This window comes from Schistocerca piceifrons, chromosome 2 (assembly GCF_021461385.2).
Source record: "Schistocerca piceifrons isolate TAMUIC-IGC-003096 chromosome 2, iqSchPice1.1, whole genome shotgun sequence".
NCBI lineage: Eukaryota > Metazoa > Arthropoda > Insecta > Orthoptera > Acrididae > Schistocerca > Schistocerca piceifrons.
Genome location: NC_060139.1, coordinates 675,816,679 through 675,829,649, shown reverse-complemented (window position 1 = coordinate 675,829,649; position 12,971 = coordinate 675,816,679). Strand labels below are relative to the sequence as shown.

General features: G+C 46.9%; 1 protein-coding gene across 1 annotated transcript in view; it reads right to left on the bottom strand.

Moving 5' to 3' along the window:
• Window positions 1–1,760: 1,760 nt before the first annotated feature.
• Window positions 1,761–12,971, bottom strand: part of LOC124775739 — a 300,224-nt gene continuing 289,013 nt past the window's right edge. Inside the window, exon 4 of the mRNA XM_047250568.1 lies at window positions 1,761–2,086. Coding sequence (XP_047106524.1) covers window positions 1,761–2,086 — 326 coding nt within the window. The remainder of the gene's footprint in view (window positions 2,087–12,971) is intronic.

The window sequence follows — 12,971 nt, the reverse complement described above, 5'->3', positions numbered from 1 at the left end:
ACATGTGACGTCTCACTTCGATTGGGGAGCTCGCGGAAACGAAATATTACTTACAAGGAGACGGCACGTTCATGGGGTCGGGGATTTGTCCGAAATTTTGTGTGGTGAAAGAGACCTCTAACACCTCACGTGGTTAAAATATTAGGACGCACTACCGGAAAATCCCGGGAAAAATCGATCCAAAGTTTCTTAGATGCCTTATGAGTATGAGCCGGCGTCTGGCATAGACGTTTTTGCCGGCACGGTAGCTCAGCGTGTTCGGTCAGAGGGTTAGTTACCCTCTGTAATAAAAAAACTGAGTTAATCGACCAATAACGAAATTAAAACGGATGTCTTCCGACCTCCGCCCCGAGCAGATGCAACGAATAAAAGCGAACAAAATGAGATTAAAAAAAAAAAAAAAATGTTTGGGGCTCGGACTCTTACGCCAGAGGTCTCGGGTTCTATTCCTCCTCTGGCACCTTTTTTTTCTTCTGTTTCATTTACTTTTGTTATTCCACCAATTATTCAGAAAGTATCCCAAACCTACATTATCTTTAACAAATTAGTTACATTATTGAATAAAAATTATTTTCTTTTTGTCCAACAACGCAATTCATGGCGGTGGGTTTTCCATTTTTCATTGTAAAGTATATAAGGAGAATCATTGGGTTTTTAATCAGGATAACAAATTGGATTGAGAAACATTCAATTTTTATACATGTAATAATTATAAACAAGAACCGCAGTGGTAATTATCGTAAAAACAAGCAAAGCAATAATTTTTGCGACATCTTACGCAACATGTAAAAGCGGATGTTTTACAATCACAGGGCGTTTGCAATAAATCTGTAGAAAAATATCCCCCTTTAGCATTTACCAAAATGTTTTGAGTTTCTGATAATTTTGAGGCAAACCAGGCATATTGAATCACGTCTCGGAATATTGCTGACGATAACTGATGGGGAATTATAGAATGAATTTTTGTACTATCTTCCCGGGAATTAATTTCACGATTCTCCTGTAACAATGCGCTGCAATTTTGCAAGCAACAGAAGAAAAAAAGAAAAAAAAGGTGTCGGAGGAGGAATCGAACCCAAGACCTCTAGCGCTACGGTTCGACCGCTAACCATGTAGGCCAGACGGCGGCTCGGCAATGGACTAACAGTTTATACTCATAAGGCACCTAAGAAACTTTGGATCGATTTTTCTCGGGATTTTCCGAGTAGTGCGTCCTAATATTTTAACCACGTGATGTGTTAGGGGTCCTCTTTCATCACACAAAATTTCGGAAAAATCCCGGACCCCACGGTCGTGCCGTCTCCTTGTTAAGTCAGTGGTGAGCCGGGCTGTGAAACGAAACTTGATAGAAGCTAGAAGCTCCGTAACGGGAGACAAAAAGTTGGGTTTCTGCAAGAAATCCATCCGAACACGACACGATAGCCCGAAATAGTTTAGTAAGTGCTTGGATGTATACATTGTACACTCGGTCGGCAACTAACAAGTAATTTTTATCGGATTATGATTATTGCTTGTCGGCGAGGTGGCAGACTTATTATTTTCTGTCCACTGTAGTGCAGATATTGACGTCGATCACTCGCAATCGGCTTCGGGTTCGCAAACTGTCCGAGCAGTGTTTGGTCGTCGAATGGTGTCCGTTGCCGGGCAGGGAGCGTCGGGTAAGCAGAGAAGCGGCGGAACGCTGCGGCGAGCCGCGCCGGCGGTCAGACGCTGACGGGCGCGCTGACGCTGCGGCGCGGCCTCCCCCCTCCGGCGGGTCGCTATGCGGGCAGCAGCGAGGCGAGCGGGCTGCGGTAGCGCATGATCTTGGACAGCAGCAGCCAGAGCACGGCGGCGACGGCGCACAGCGCCACGCCGCCCCAGCCCAGGTCGACGCTCCAGCCGGGCGCGAAGAGGCGCGCGCGCAGCACGGCCGCGTCCAGGCGCAGCTGGCGCCGCTCCAGCGCCGCGCCGCTCGGCGACACGCCGTCCGTCAGCAGCGACGCCTCGTCCGCGCCCTGGCCCACGCACAGCGAGTCGACGCGCGCCGCGCGCCCCTGCGCCCGCTTGAAGTGCATGATGGTCAGCGTGAACATCGCGAACGTCGCTGCAACAGCACACAAGAGTCGCGTGTCACGCTCAGAGGGCCAACTACACTGAAGCGCGAAAGAAACTGGCGCAGACACGCGTACTCAAATACACAAATGTGTAAATAGGCACAATACGACGCTACGATCCACAAAGCGTATACAGGGTGGTCCATTGATCGTGACCGGGCCAAATATCTCACGAAATAAGCGTCAAACGAAAAAACTACAAAGAACGAAACTTGTCTAGCTTGAAGGGGGAAACCAGATGGCGCTATGGTTGGCCTGCTAGATACCGCTACCATAGGTCAAACGGATATCAACTGTGTTTTTTTTTTTTTTAAATAGGAATCCCCATTTTTATTACATATTCATGTAGTACGTAAAGCAATATGAACGTTTCAATTGGACCACTTTTTTCGCTTTGGGGTAGATGGCGCTATAATAGTCACAAAACGTATAAGTACGTGGTATCACGTAACATTCCGCCAGTGCGGACGGTATTCGTTTCGTGATACATTACCCGTGTTAAAATGGACCATTTACCAATCGTGGAAAAGGTTGATATCGTGTTGATGTACGGCTATTGTGATCAAAATGCCCAACGGGCGTGTGCTATGTATGCTGTTCGATATCCTGGACGACATCATCCAAGTGTCCGGACCGTTCGCCGGATAGTTACGCTATTTAAGGAAACAGAAAGTGTTCAGCCATGTGGGAAACGTCAACCACGACCTGCAATGAATAATGATTCCCAAGTAGATGTTTTAGCTGCTGCCACGGCTAATCCGCACATCAGTAGCAGACAAATTGCGCGAGAATCGGGAATCTCAAAAACATCGGTGTTGAGAATGCTACATGCTACATCAACATCGATTGCACCAGGAATTGCATGCCGACGACTTTGGACGTCGTGTACAGTTCTGCCACTGGGCACAAGAGAAATTACAGGACGATGACAGATTTTTTGCACGTGTTCTATTTAGCGACGAAGCGTCATTCACCAACAGCGGTAACGTGAACCGGCATAATATGCACTATTGGGCAACGGAAAATCCACGATGGCTGCGACAAGTGGAACATCAGCGACCTTGGCGGGTTAATGTATGGTGCGGCATTATGGGAGGAAGGATAATTGGCCCCCATTTTATCGATGGCAATCTAAATGGTGCAATGTCTGCTGATTTCCTACGTAATGTTCTACCGATTTAGTACAAGATGTTTCACTTCATGAGAGAATGGCGATGTACTTCCAACATGATGGATGTCCGGCACATAGCTCGCCTCCGGTTGGAGCGGTATTGAATAACATATTTCATGACAGGTGGATTCGTCGTCGAAGCACCATACCATGGCCCGCATGTTCACCGGATCTGACGTCCTCGGATTTCTTTCTGTGGGGAAAGTAGTAAGATGTTTGCTATCATAATCCACCGACAACGCCTGACAACATGCGTCAGCGCATTGCCAATGCATGTGCGAACATTACGGAAGGCGAACTACCCACTGTTGAGAGGAATGTCGTTACACGTATTGCCAAATGCATTGAGGTTGACGGACATCATTTTGAGCATTTATTGCATTAATGTGGTATTTACAGGCAATCACACTGTAACAGCATGCGTTCTCAGAAATGAAAAGTTCACAAAGGTACATGTATCACATTGGAACAACCGAAATAAAATGTTGAAACGTACCTACGTGCTGTATTTTAACTTAAGAAACCTACCTGTTACCAACTGTTCGGCTAAAATTGTGAGCCATATGTTTGTGACTATTACAGCGCCATCTATCACAAAGCGAAAAAAGTGGTCCAACTAAAACATTCATATTTCTTTACGTACTACACGAATATGTAATAAAAATTGGGGGTTCCTATTAAAAAAAAACGCAGTTGATATCCGTTTGACCTATGGCAGCGCCATCTAGCGGGCCAACCATAGCGCCATCTGGTTTCCCCCTTCAAGCTAGACAAGTTTCATTCTTTGTAGATTTTTCGTTTGACGCTTGTTTCGTGAGATATTTGGCCCGGTCACTATCAATGGACCACCCTGTACAAGACAACAAGTATCTGGCGCAGTTGTTACATAGGTTACTGCTGCTACAACGGCAGGTTATCAAGATATAAGTGAGTCTGAACGTGGTGTTATAGTCGGCGACGAGCAATGGGACACAGCATCTTCGAGGGAGGGATGGAGTGGGTATTCTCCGGTATGACAGTTTCACGAGTGTACCGTCAATATCAGGAATCCGATAAAATATCAAATCTCCTACATCACTGCGGCCAGAAAAAGATACTGCAAGAACGGGACCAACGACGACTCAAGAGAATCGTTCAATGTAACAGAAGTGCAACCCTTCCGCAAATTGCTGCAGATTTCAGTGCTGGGCCATCAACAAGTGTCAGCGTGCGAACCATTCTACGAAATATCATCGATATGGGCTTTCGGAGCCGAAGGCCCACTGGTGTACCCTTGATGACTGCACGACACCAAGTTTTACGCCAAGCTTGGACCCGTCAACACCGACATGTTAATGGCTGAAAACGTGTTGCCTGTTGCCTGATCGGACGAGACTCGTTTCAAATTGTATCGAGCGGATGGAAGTGTAAAGGTATGGAGACAACCTCACCAATCCACGGACTCTGCATGGCAGCAAGTGAGTGTTCAAGCTGCTGGAGATTCTGTAATGGTGTGGAGCGTTTGCAGTTGGAGTGATACGGGGCCCCTGGTACGTCTAGATACGACTCTGACAGGTGACACGTACGTAAGCATCCTGTATGATTACCTGTATCCATTCACGTCTACTGAGCATTCCGACGGACTTGGGTAGTTCCAGCAGGACAATGCGACACCCCACGCGTCCAGAATTGCTCCAGAGTGGCTCCAGGAACACTCTTCAGAGTTTAAACACTTCCCCCGGCCACCAGACTCACCAGGCATGAACATTATTGAGCATATCTGGGATGGCTTTCAACGTGCTGTTCAGAAGAGATCTCCACCCTCTCGTACTCTTACGGATTTATGGACAGCCCTGCAGGATTCATGGTGTCAATTCCATGCAGCACTACTTCAGACATTAGTCGTGTCCATACCACGTCCTGTTGCGTCATTTCCGCGTGCTCGCAGGGGCCCTACACGATATTAGGCAGGTGAACCTGTTTCTTTGGCTCTTCGGTGTAATTTCACTGACACGAAATGAATACACACTCACGGCCATAATAATTAATACTAGATGCAACATGCAGCAAACGTCAAACTGGCACGGAGTGTATTACGTGCTTGGGTAGACAAATAATTAGCATTTCAGTGCAAGAGCACAAAGTATATGGTTGGACAAAAACGTGGAAACATCATGAACAAAACAAATAATTAGCATTTCAGTGCAAGAGCACAAAGTATATGGTTGGACAAAAACGTGGAAACACCATGAACATGACATATCACGACGTCTAATGCGTTGTAGGAAAACCTCCGGCCTTCAAAACACCTAGTCTCGGAATGGATATACAAGGTGTTCCCGTAAGTGCATGCAAAAATTCAACAGGACATAGAGGATGCTCCGCTGAACAATTTGAGATAGGGAACCGGGGTCGGAGAAGCCAACTTAAGGAGATGATAGGAATAAAATCACACTACTGTGTTCGTATTCATTTACATCGGCTACAGTGAACTCCCAAATACCATCACTGACCCGATGAACGTACTATTTGGACTGTATCTTACAACATGTGGTGAAACTGATGGCGATCAACCTCAATGCAAGCATGTCTTCGGCGAAAAAGATTCTGACAAATATCCCTGTTGTGTTTCTAATCACATCACAAATGGTTCAAATGGCTCTGAGCACTATGCGACTTAACTTCTGAGGTCATCAGTCGCCTAGAACTTAGAACTAATTAAACGTAACTAACCTAAGGACATCACAGACATCCATGCCCGAGGCAAGATTCGAACCTGCGACCGTAGCGGTCGCTCGGCTCCAGAATGTAGCGCCGAGAACCGCACGGCCACTCCGGCTGGCAATCACATCACAGGGAGCTACAATTCTGCATCTAATTCCACCTCCGTATCCACTGCGGTCTCGTACCCAAGTGACTTTTAAGATACCCCACAGGAAATAATCTAGAGGGTTCGGGTCAGGTGACCTCGCAGGCCGTGGAATAGGACCTCCCCTTCCAGTCCAGCGGCCGGGAAACACTTTTTAGTAACCAGACTTGTCCCCCTCGTTTTCTTGCAGGAAATAAAAAAATGTACATTTAAATAAACAGCACAGTATGTGTAAACTTGTACGCATGTCAGTTGTAAATAAGCTCGGAAACAGTAATGCTAGAGAAAACAGTAGATCAGTTTACTTCCATATCTGCTTAAGCTGGCTTCCCCAAACCCAGGTTCCCTACCTCAAATTCCTCATTGGAGCATTCTGTATGTCCTGTTACATTTTTGCACGGTCTAACGGGAACACCCTGTATAAGGTCCTGTATGCAAGAATGCAGACTGTCGTGGCGGTAACTTTGAGCAAAAAGTTCTCGGGTTTCCAGCCTCGTCAAGTGGTTAAAACTACAAAATTAGAAAAAGACAATGCGTTGCGGTTCCTCGACGTCGTCGTTCGCAGCAAACGAAGTGGTTGCCTTGGCCACTGCGTCTATAGAAAACGTACCCACACCGATCTGTACTTGATCGCCATCAGGCACCGTCACTCAGCACAGAAGCGCACTTACACACGCTGGCGCATCGTGCAAGAATAATATCAGATACTGATAACGTGCTTTATGAGCTGAACCACCTACGCAAGATTTTGAGGGACAACAACTATAACGTTCATGAAATAAATGAAGTGATTTCAAGCAAAAATCATAGTGAGACCACCGACGATGAGCAGGAGAAGACACTTGCTTTCTTGCCGTTCTGTGGCTCCGTGTTGGACAAGGTAATCCGCCTGCTGAAAAGTCACAGGACCAAATGCATCTCCAGGCCTCCGATAAAAATGCGTCACTCACTGAGAACAGTTAAAGACGCAGCAGGACTCAGAACACGTGGGATGTGCAAGATTATCTTGCGAGTGTGGCCAGTCCTACATCGGGCGAACAGTACGCACTGTGGGACAACGCAGGAAGAAGCACAAGATGTTTTATCGCCTAGCCTACCCCGATAAATCCGATTTAGCTGAGCATGCTTTAGAAAACGGTCACTAGATAAAATTTTACGAAACCTCTGTCGCGGCTCGCACTGACGGCTTCTGGGATTGTGTAATGAAACAAGCCATCGAAATAAAGATCACCGATAACACACTCAATGGAGACAGTGGCCTGCAGCTCATTGCGGGGTGTGATCCAGCGACTGTGCTGCTGAAGCTGGCGCATCGAACGCCGAGTCAACGTATGCCCATATATGGAGATGCCACGAACGCCAGTGACGTCTCAGATGGCAGTTAGTGTATTTGTGGGGCGTACTAACAGCCCACTGGCAGTCATATCACTTGACAACGGCCAACGACTGCTTGGCCGAAAGATGTGTAATTTTAGTCACTTGACGCAGATGCAAACTCGAAAAGTTTTTTTTATTCAGGTCGTGTATCTTTCAAACGGGAATGTTATACTATTCTTAGTGCAAAACAGTGGAAAGTTCAGGAAACGGTGATAGTGTACAGTGGATAACGATCAAACATTCTTCTCTCCAAGGATGCCACAAAGGCTCAATAATATTGAGATCTGGTGACTGTAGTGGCCAGGGCAGATGCGAAAATTCGTACTTGTGCTCACAAAACCAGTCCCGGACGATGCGACCTGTGTGAATAGGCGCTCTGTTGCCTTGGAACGCCGCATCACCGTTAGGGACGAAACATTGTAGCATGCGGTGGACCTCATCAGCCAAAATTGTCATATAATCCTTGGCAATATCGCTGCCTTCCAGAGTAACCAAGGGGCTGAAGGAATACCACGATATGGCTGCCAACATCATCACCGAACCCCCACTGTGTTCCGCTCTTGGGATGTAAACTCGGCCAGAAGTTAGAAGCAGTGTGAAACAAGAGTCATCCGACCAAATGACATTCTTCCATTGTTCCATAGTCCAAATTTTATGGCTTTGGCACCACGTTTTCCTTGTACAGGCGCTTGTGTCACTGATGTATGGTTCTGGAATTCCAACTTGTTGCGCAATTCTCCGCTTATGGAGCTCCCTTCGTGTTTTTCCAACGCTGACAGTGTTCAGCCGGCCGGTGTGGCCGAGCGGTTCTAGGCGCTTCAGTCTGGAGCCGCGCGACCGCTACGGTCGCAGGTTTGAATCCTGCCTCGGGCATGAATGTGTGTGATGTCCTTAGGTTAGTTAGGTTTAAGTAGTTCTAAGTTCTAGGGGACTGATGACCTCAGATGTTAAGTCCCATAGTGCTCAGAGCCATTTGAACCATTTTTTGACAGTGTTCACGAGTGCGACATTTACTTATGCGGTGCCTTTTGCAGCTGTCGTCTTCTTATTTTTCGTCAAAATTCTCATCAACGACCGTCCTATACGAACTCTCAAGACACATTTTCGTCCGCGTTGTGACATAGCGCATGATGTGTTCCGCTATCCCTATATGAATCTTCGATACGGTGCCTCTAGAAACGCCAAATACTTCCGCTACCTTGGTTACAGAAGCAACCAACATACAAGCACGCCGAAATAACATACTTACGACTGCACAGAACACTGTTTTCAGCACGACTGACACTTGCAACGTATTGAAGACATTGCACAGGTCCGTCTGTGGCCATATGCAACAGAGCAATCTGGAGGCTTCGCTAACATATACGTTTATGTCCAAGCACATTTTCATATCTTTGTCGAACTCCAGTAGTTACGGCAGACAATTTCTCATCCAGAAAACGCATTTCATTGTAGTGTGTTCCTGAGAAGATCGTATTGGGCCACTTCTAAGGAGAAGAACGGTCAACCAGCATGTGTCGTAATTCGACTGTACCAGGCTAGTGGGATCTCCACCAGGTCGTATTAAAGGAAGATACTGAAGCAATCCAGGGGTGGGCTGCTACATTTATTACCGTACGTTCCATCAGCACACTACTATTACAGAGATGTTTCGTGAATTCAAATTGGAATCTCTGGCGGGAAGACGACGTTTTTTTTTTTCACAAAACACTATTGAGAAAATTTAGGGAACCGACATTTGCAGCTTACTGCAAAAGATTCTTCTGCAGCCGATGGAATTTCATGTAAGTACTACGAAGACAAGACAAATTAGGGCTCGTACGGATGCGAATAGATAGTCGTTTTTTCCTCACGTCATTCGCGAGTGGGCCAGGAAAAGAAAATGGTACGAGATAATCTCCGCCATGCACCACACAGTGGCTTGCAGAGTATGCAGGGTGATTTTTCAATCATGTACAATCTCTAGGGATTGATCTATGAGAGGATACGGAACAAGAAAGGTCTAATGTACTTACGTCTGCAAATGCATGGATTCCATGCTAGAGACCATTTATTCAGTCTATGTTCTTACGGAGACTGTGGTCTAATACGCGCTGTACCATGCAGCCACAGTTACAGTAGGTGTTGAAAACGGTTTCCATGTGCCTCGACGCATCTTCTGTCTCACACGTTCACATCGGTCACGCTACATCCGAACAGTGTCAAGGCAGCATAAATATGCTGTTGCAGCGTTTCCGCATCTGGAATGGGCTCTTCTGAGATGGTCTCATAACCATCCGAACAAAGGCAGCATGAATAAGCTGCTCCAGTGTCTCCACGTCTGGAATGGGTCCTGCATACATGATACTTTTGAGATGTTATCATAACCACAAATCACACGCTTTGAGATCCGGTAAACGAACAGGCCATGCAACTGGAGCTCCTCGTCCGATCCATCGACCAGGGAATACACGATTGAGATGCGTCCAGACGTTAACTGCGAGGTGGGCTGGAGCAGCGTCATATAGCAGCCACGTAACCCTTCGAATCATGAATGGCACTTCTTCCAGCAGGAGAAGCAAAGTCACCTGCATTAAGCGCCAATAGTTCCGGACTGTTAGGCGACATGGAAAAAAGACTGGTTTCAAAATGCGATCGCCAATTATCCCGTCCCACAGATTCCAGCTGCACCGATGCTGATGATTCGCTGTCACCATATTATGAGGGTTCTGCATACTGTCCCACAGATGGCTTACGAAAATTGAAGATACCACTCCGCTTAATGGTGGCCTCGTCTGCTAACAGGATGGATAACACAAACCCCGGAATCGTGGTTGCCTGGTAAAGAAACCAGTGACAAAACTGACTAGGGCATGATGTATGAGAAACAGTACCACCCTCTAGGAGGAAGCGATGCATTCTGTAGTTGTGGCTGCTGGTACAGCGCATATTAGACTGCAGTCTCTGTAACAAGGTATGATTGAGTAAATGGTCTCTAGCATGGAAATCATGCATTTACGGACATAAGTTCATTAGACCTTTTTTGTTCCGTACCCTCTCGTCGATCAATCCCTACAGTTTGTACTATGTGGGAAAAATCACCCTGAATACTATATGTAAATTTAGACTGCTGCTAGTGTTGTCATGCAAATATAGAATTGACACTTAAAGGAGAGCCGTACACAACGCCATGCTATGTCTCAGTGATGATTCGCTGAGACGAATCTGAAAATTAGGTGGACTGATAGCGCAATGAATGAGGAGCTTCTGAGCAGAATCAGAGAGAAAGGGGATTCGCGGAAAACACTGACAAGAGGAGAAGACAGGATGATAGGACATCTGTTAAGACATCAGGGAATTAATTCCATTATACTAGAGGGAGCAGTAGAAAGTAAAAGCTGTAGGGGAAGACAGAGACTGGAATAAATCCAGCAAATAATTGAGGACGTAGGTTGCAAGTGCTACTCTTAGATGAAGAGGTTGGCACAGGAGGGGAATCCGGAAAAAAAGGCTGGTCGACTCGTAAACACAGCAGCGTTAGCGGAGAAATCCAGTGTGCAGTACAAGTCCAGTAACTGGTGATAATGATTTGTGGTAATCACTGAGTAAACGTGATTCATCATTCCACTAGTTTCGAGCCATCCCTTATCCAATACCGTCACTCTTTACACCATCTCAATCGTCGCTTTGACTACACAAAAGTGTAGCTTATAAGGAGGCGCTCGAACATTGTACTCCACTGTTATTACTGACACTCATTGCAAAATAGTTTGCCGGTTGCGCTTTGAAGCATACGAGTGACTCCTTACGCTCATTTTTTACAACAACCGACCCTATTGTTCGACGTACCTGTCTTTCAGTACATGAGGTCTGTCTGGTCTCGGTTTAGCTGTGGCTGCTCCATCGCGTTTCCTCTTCACAATCCCGTCACCAACAGTCGACTTGGACAGCTTTAGAAGAGTTTAAATGTCCCAGATGGGTCAGTTAGGTGGCATTCATTGAATAGCCCACGTTCGAAGTTATTGAGCTCTCCGGAACGACCCACTGTGCTGTTAATGCTTCTCTATTGACAACACAACACTCCCCGTCTCCTTTTATACTAGCGGATCCGCATCACGTGACATCTAGTGATCAGTTCCACATTACAAAGGGGCGCCCGGTCACGTTTGATCAGATAGAGTACGTACTCGACCCATTTGTGGACCCACTCTCGTAACGTTCTCTGAATTTTGTTGGCTGTCACTAGTTTTGAGAGTCAATATTCTTTACAAATTTTTTGTAATTTTTAGTTTCGTAGTCACATCATTACTATACACTATGTGATCAAAAGTATCCGGACACCCCCAAAAACAATTGTTTTTCATGTTAGGTGCATTGTGCAGCCACTTACTGCCAGGTACTCCGTATCAGCGACCTCAATAGTCATTAGACATCGTGAGAGAGGTCCGCCCCGATAGCTGTCAGCGTGACGGATTGCCGTCCGACGGGTCTGGGTTCGATTCCGGGCTGGGTCGGGGATTTTCTCCGTTCAGGGACTGGGTGTTGTGCTGTCGTCATCATCATTTCATCCGCATCCGGCGCGCAGTTCGCCAAATGTGGCGTCGAATGTAATAAGACCTGCACCAAGGCGGCCGGACCTGCCCAGCAAGGGGCAAACGCTCGTTCATCGTGAGAGAGCAGATTGGGGCGTTCCGTGGAACTCCCGGACTTCGAATGTGGTCAGGTGATTGGGTGTCACTTTGTGTCTTACGTCTGTATCCGAGATTTCCACACTCCTGAACATCCCTAGGTCCACTGTCCCCTATGTGATAGTGAAGTGGAAACATGATGGGACACGTACAGCACAAAAGCGTACAGGTCGACCTCTTATGTTGACTGACGGAGACCGCCGACAGCTGAAGAGGATTGTAATGTGTAATAGGCAGACATCTATCCAACAGGAATTCCAAACTGCATCGGGATCCATTACAAGTACTATGACAGTTAGGCGGGAGGTGAGAAAACTTGGATTTCATGGTCGAGCGACTGCTCATAAGCCACACTTCACGCCGGTAAATGCCAAACGACGCCTCTCTTGGTGTAAGGAGCGTAAACATTAGACGATTCAACAGTGGAAAAAACGATGTGTGGAGTGACGTTTCACGGTGCACAATGTGGCGATCCGATAACAGGATGTGGGTATGGCGCCGGCCGCGGTGGTCTCGCGGTTCTAGGCGCTCAGTCCGGAACCGCGCGACTGCTACGGTCGCAGGCTCGAATCCTGCCTCGGGCATGGATGTGTGTGATGTCCTTAGGTTAGCTAGGTTTAAGTAGTTCTAAGTTCTAGGGGACTGATGACCACAGATGTTAAGTCCCATAGTGCTCAGAGCCGTTTGAACCATTTTTTTTGTGGGTATGGCGAATGCCCGGTGACCGTCATCTGCCAGCGTGTGTAGTGCCAACAGTAAAATTCGGAGGCTATGGTGCTATGGTGTCGTCGTGTTTTTCATGCAGGGGGCTT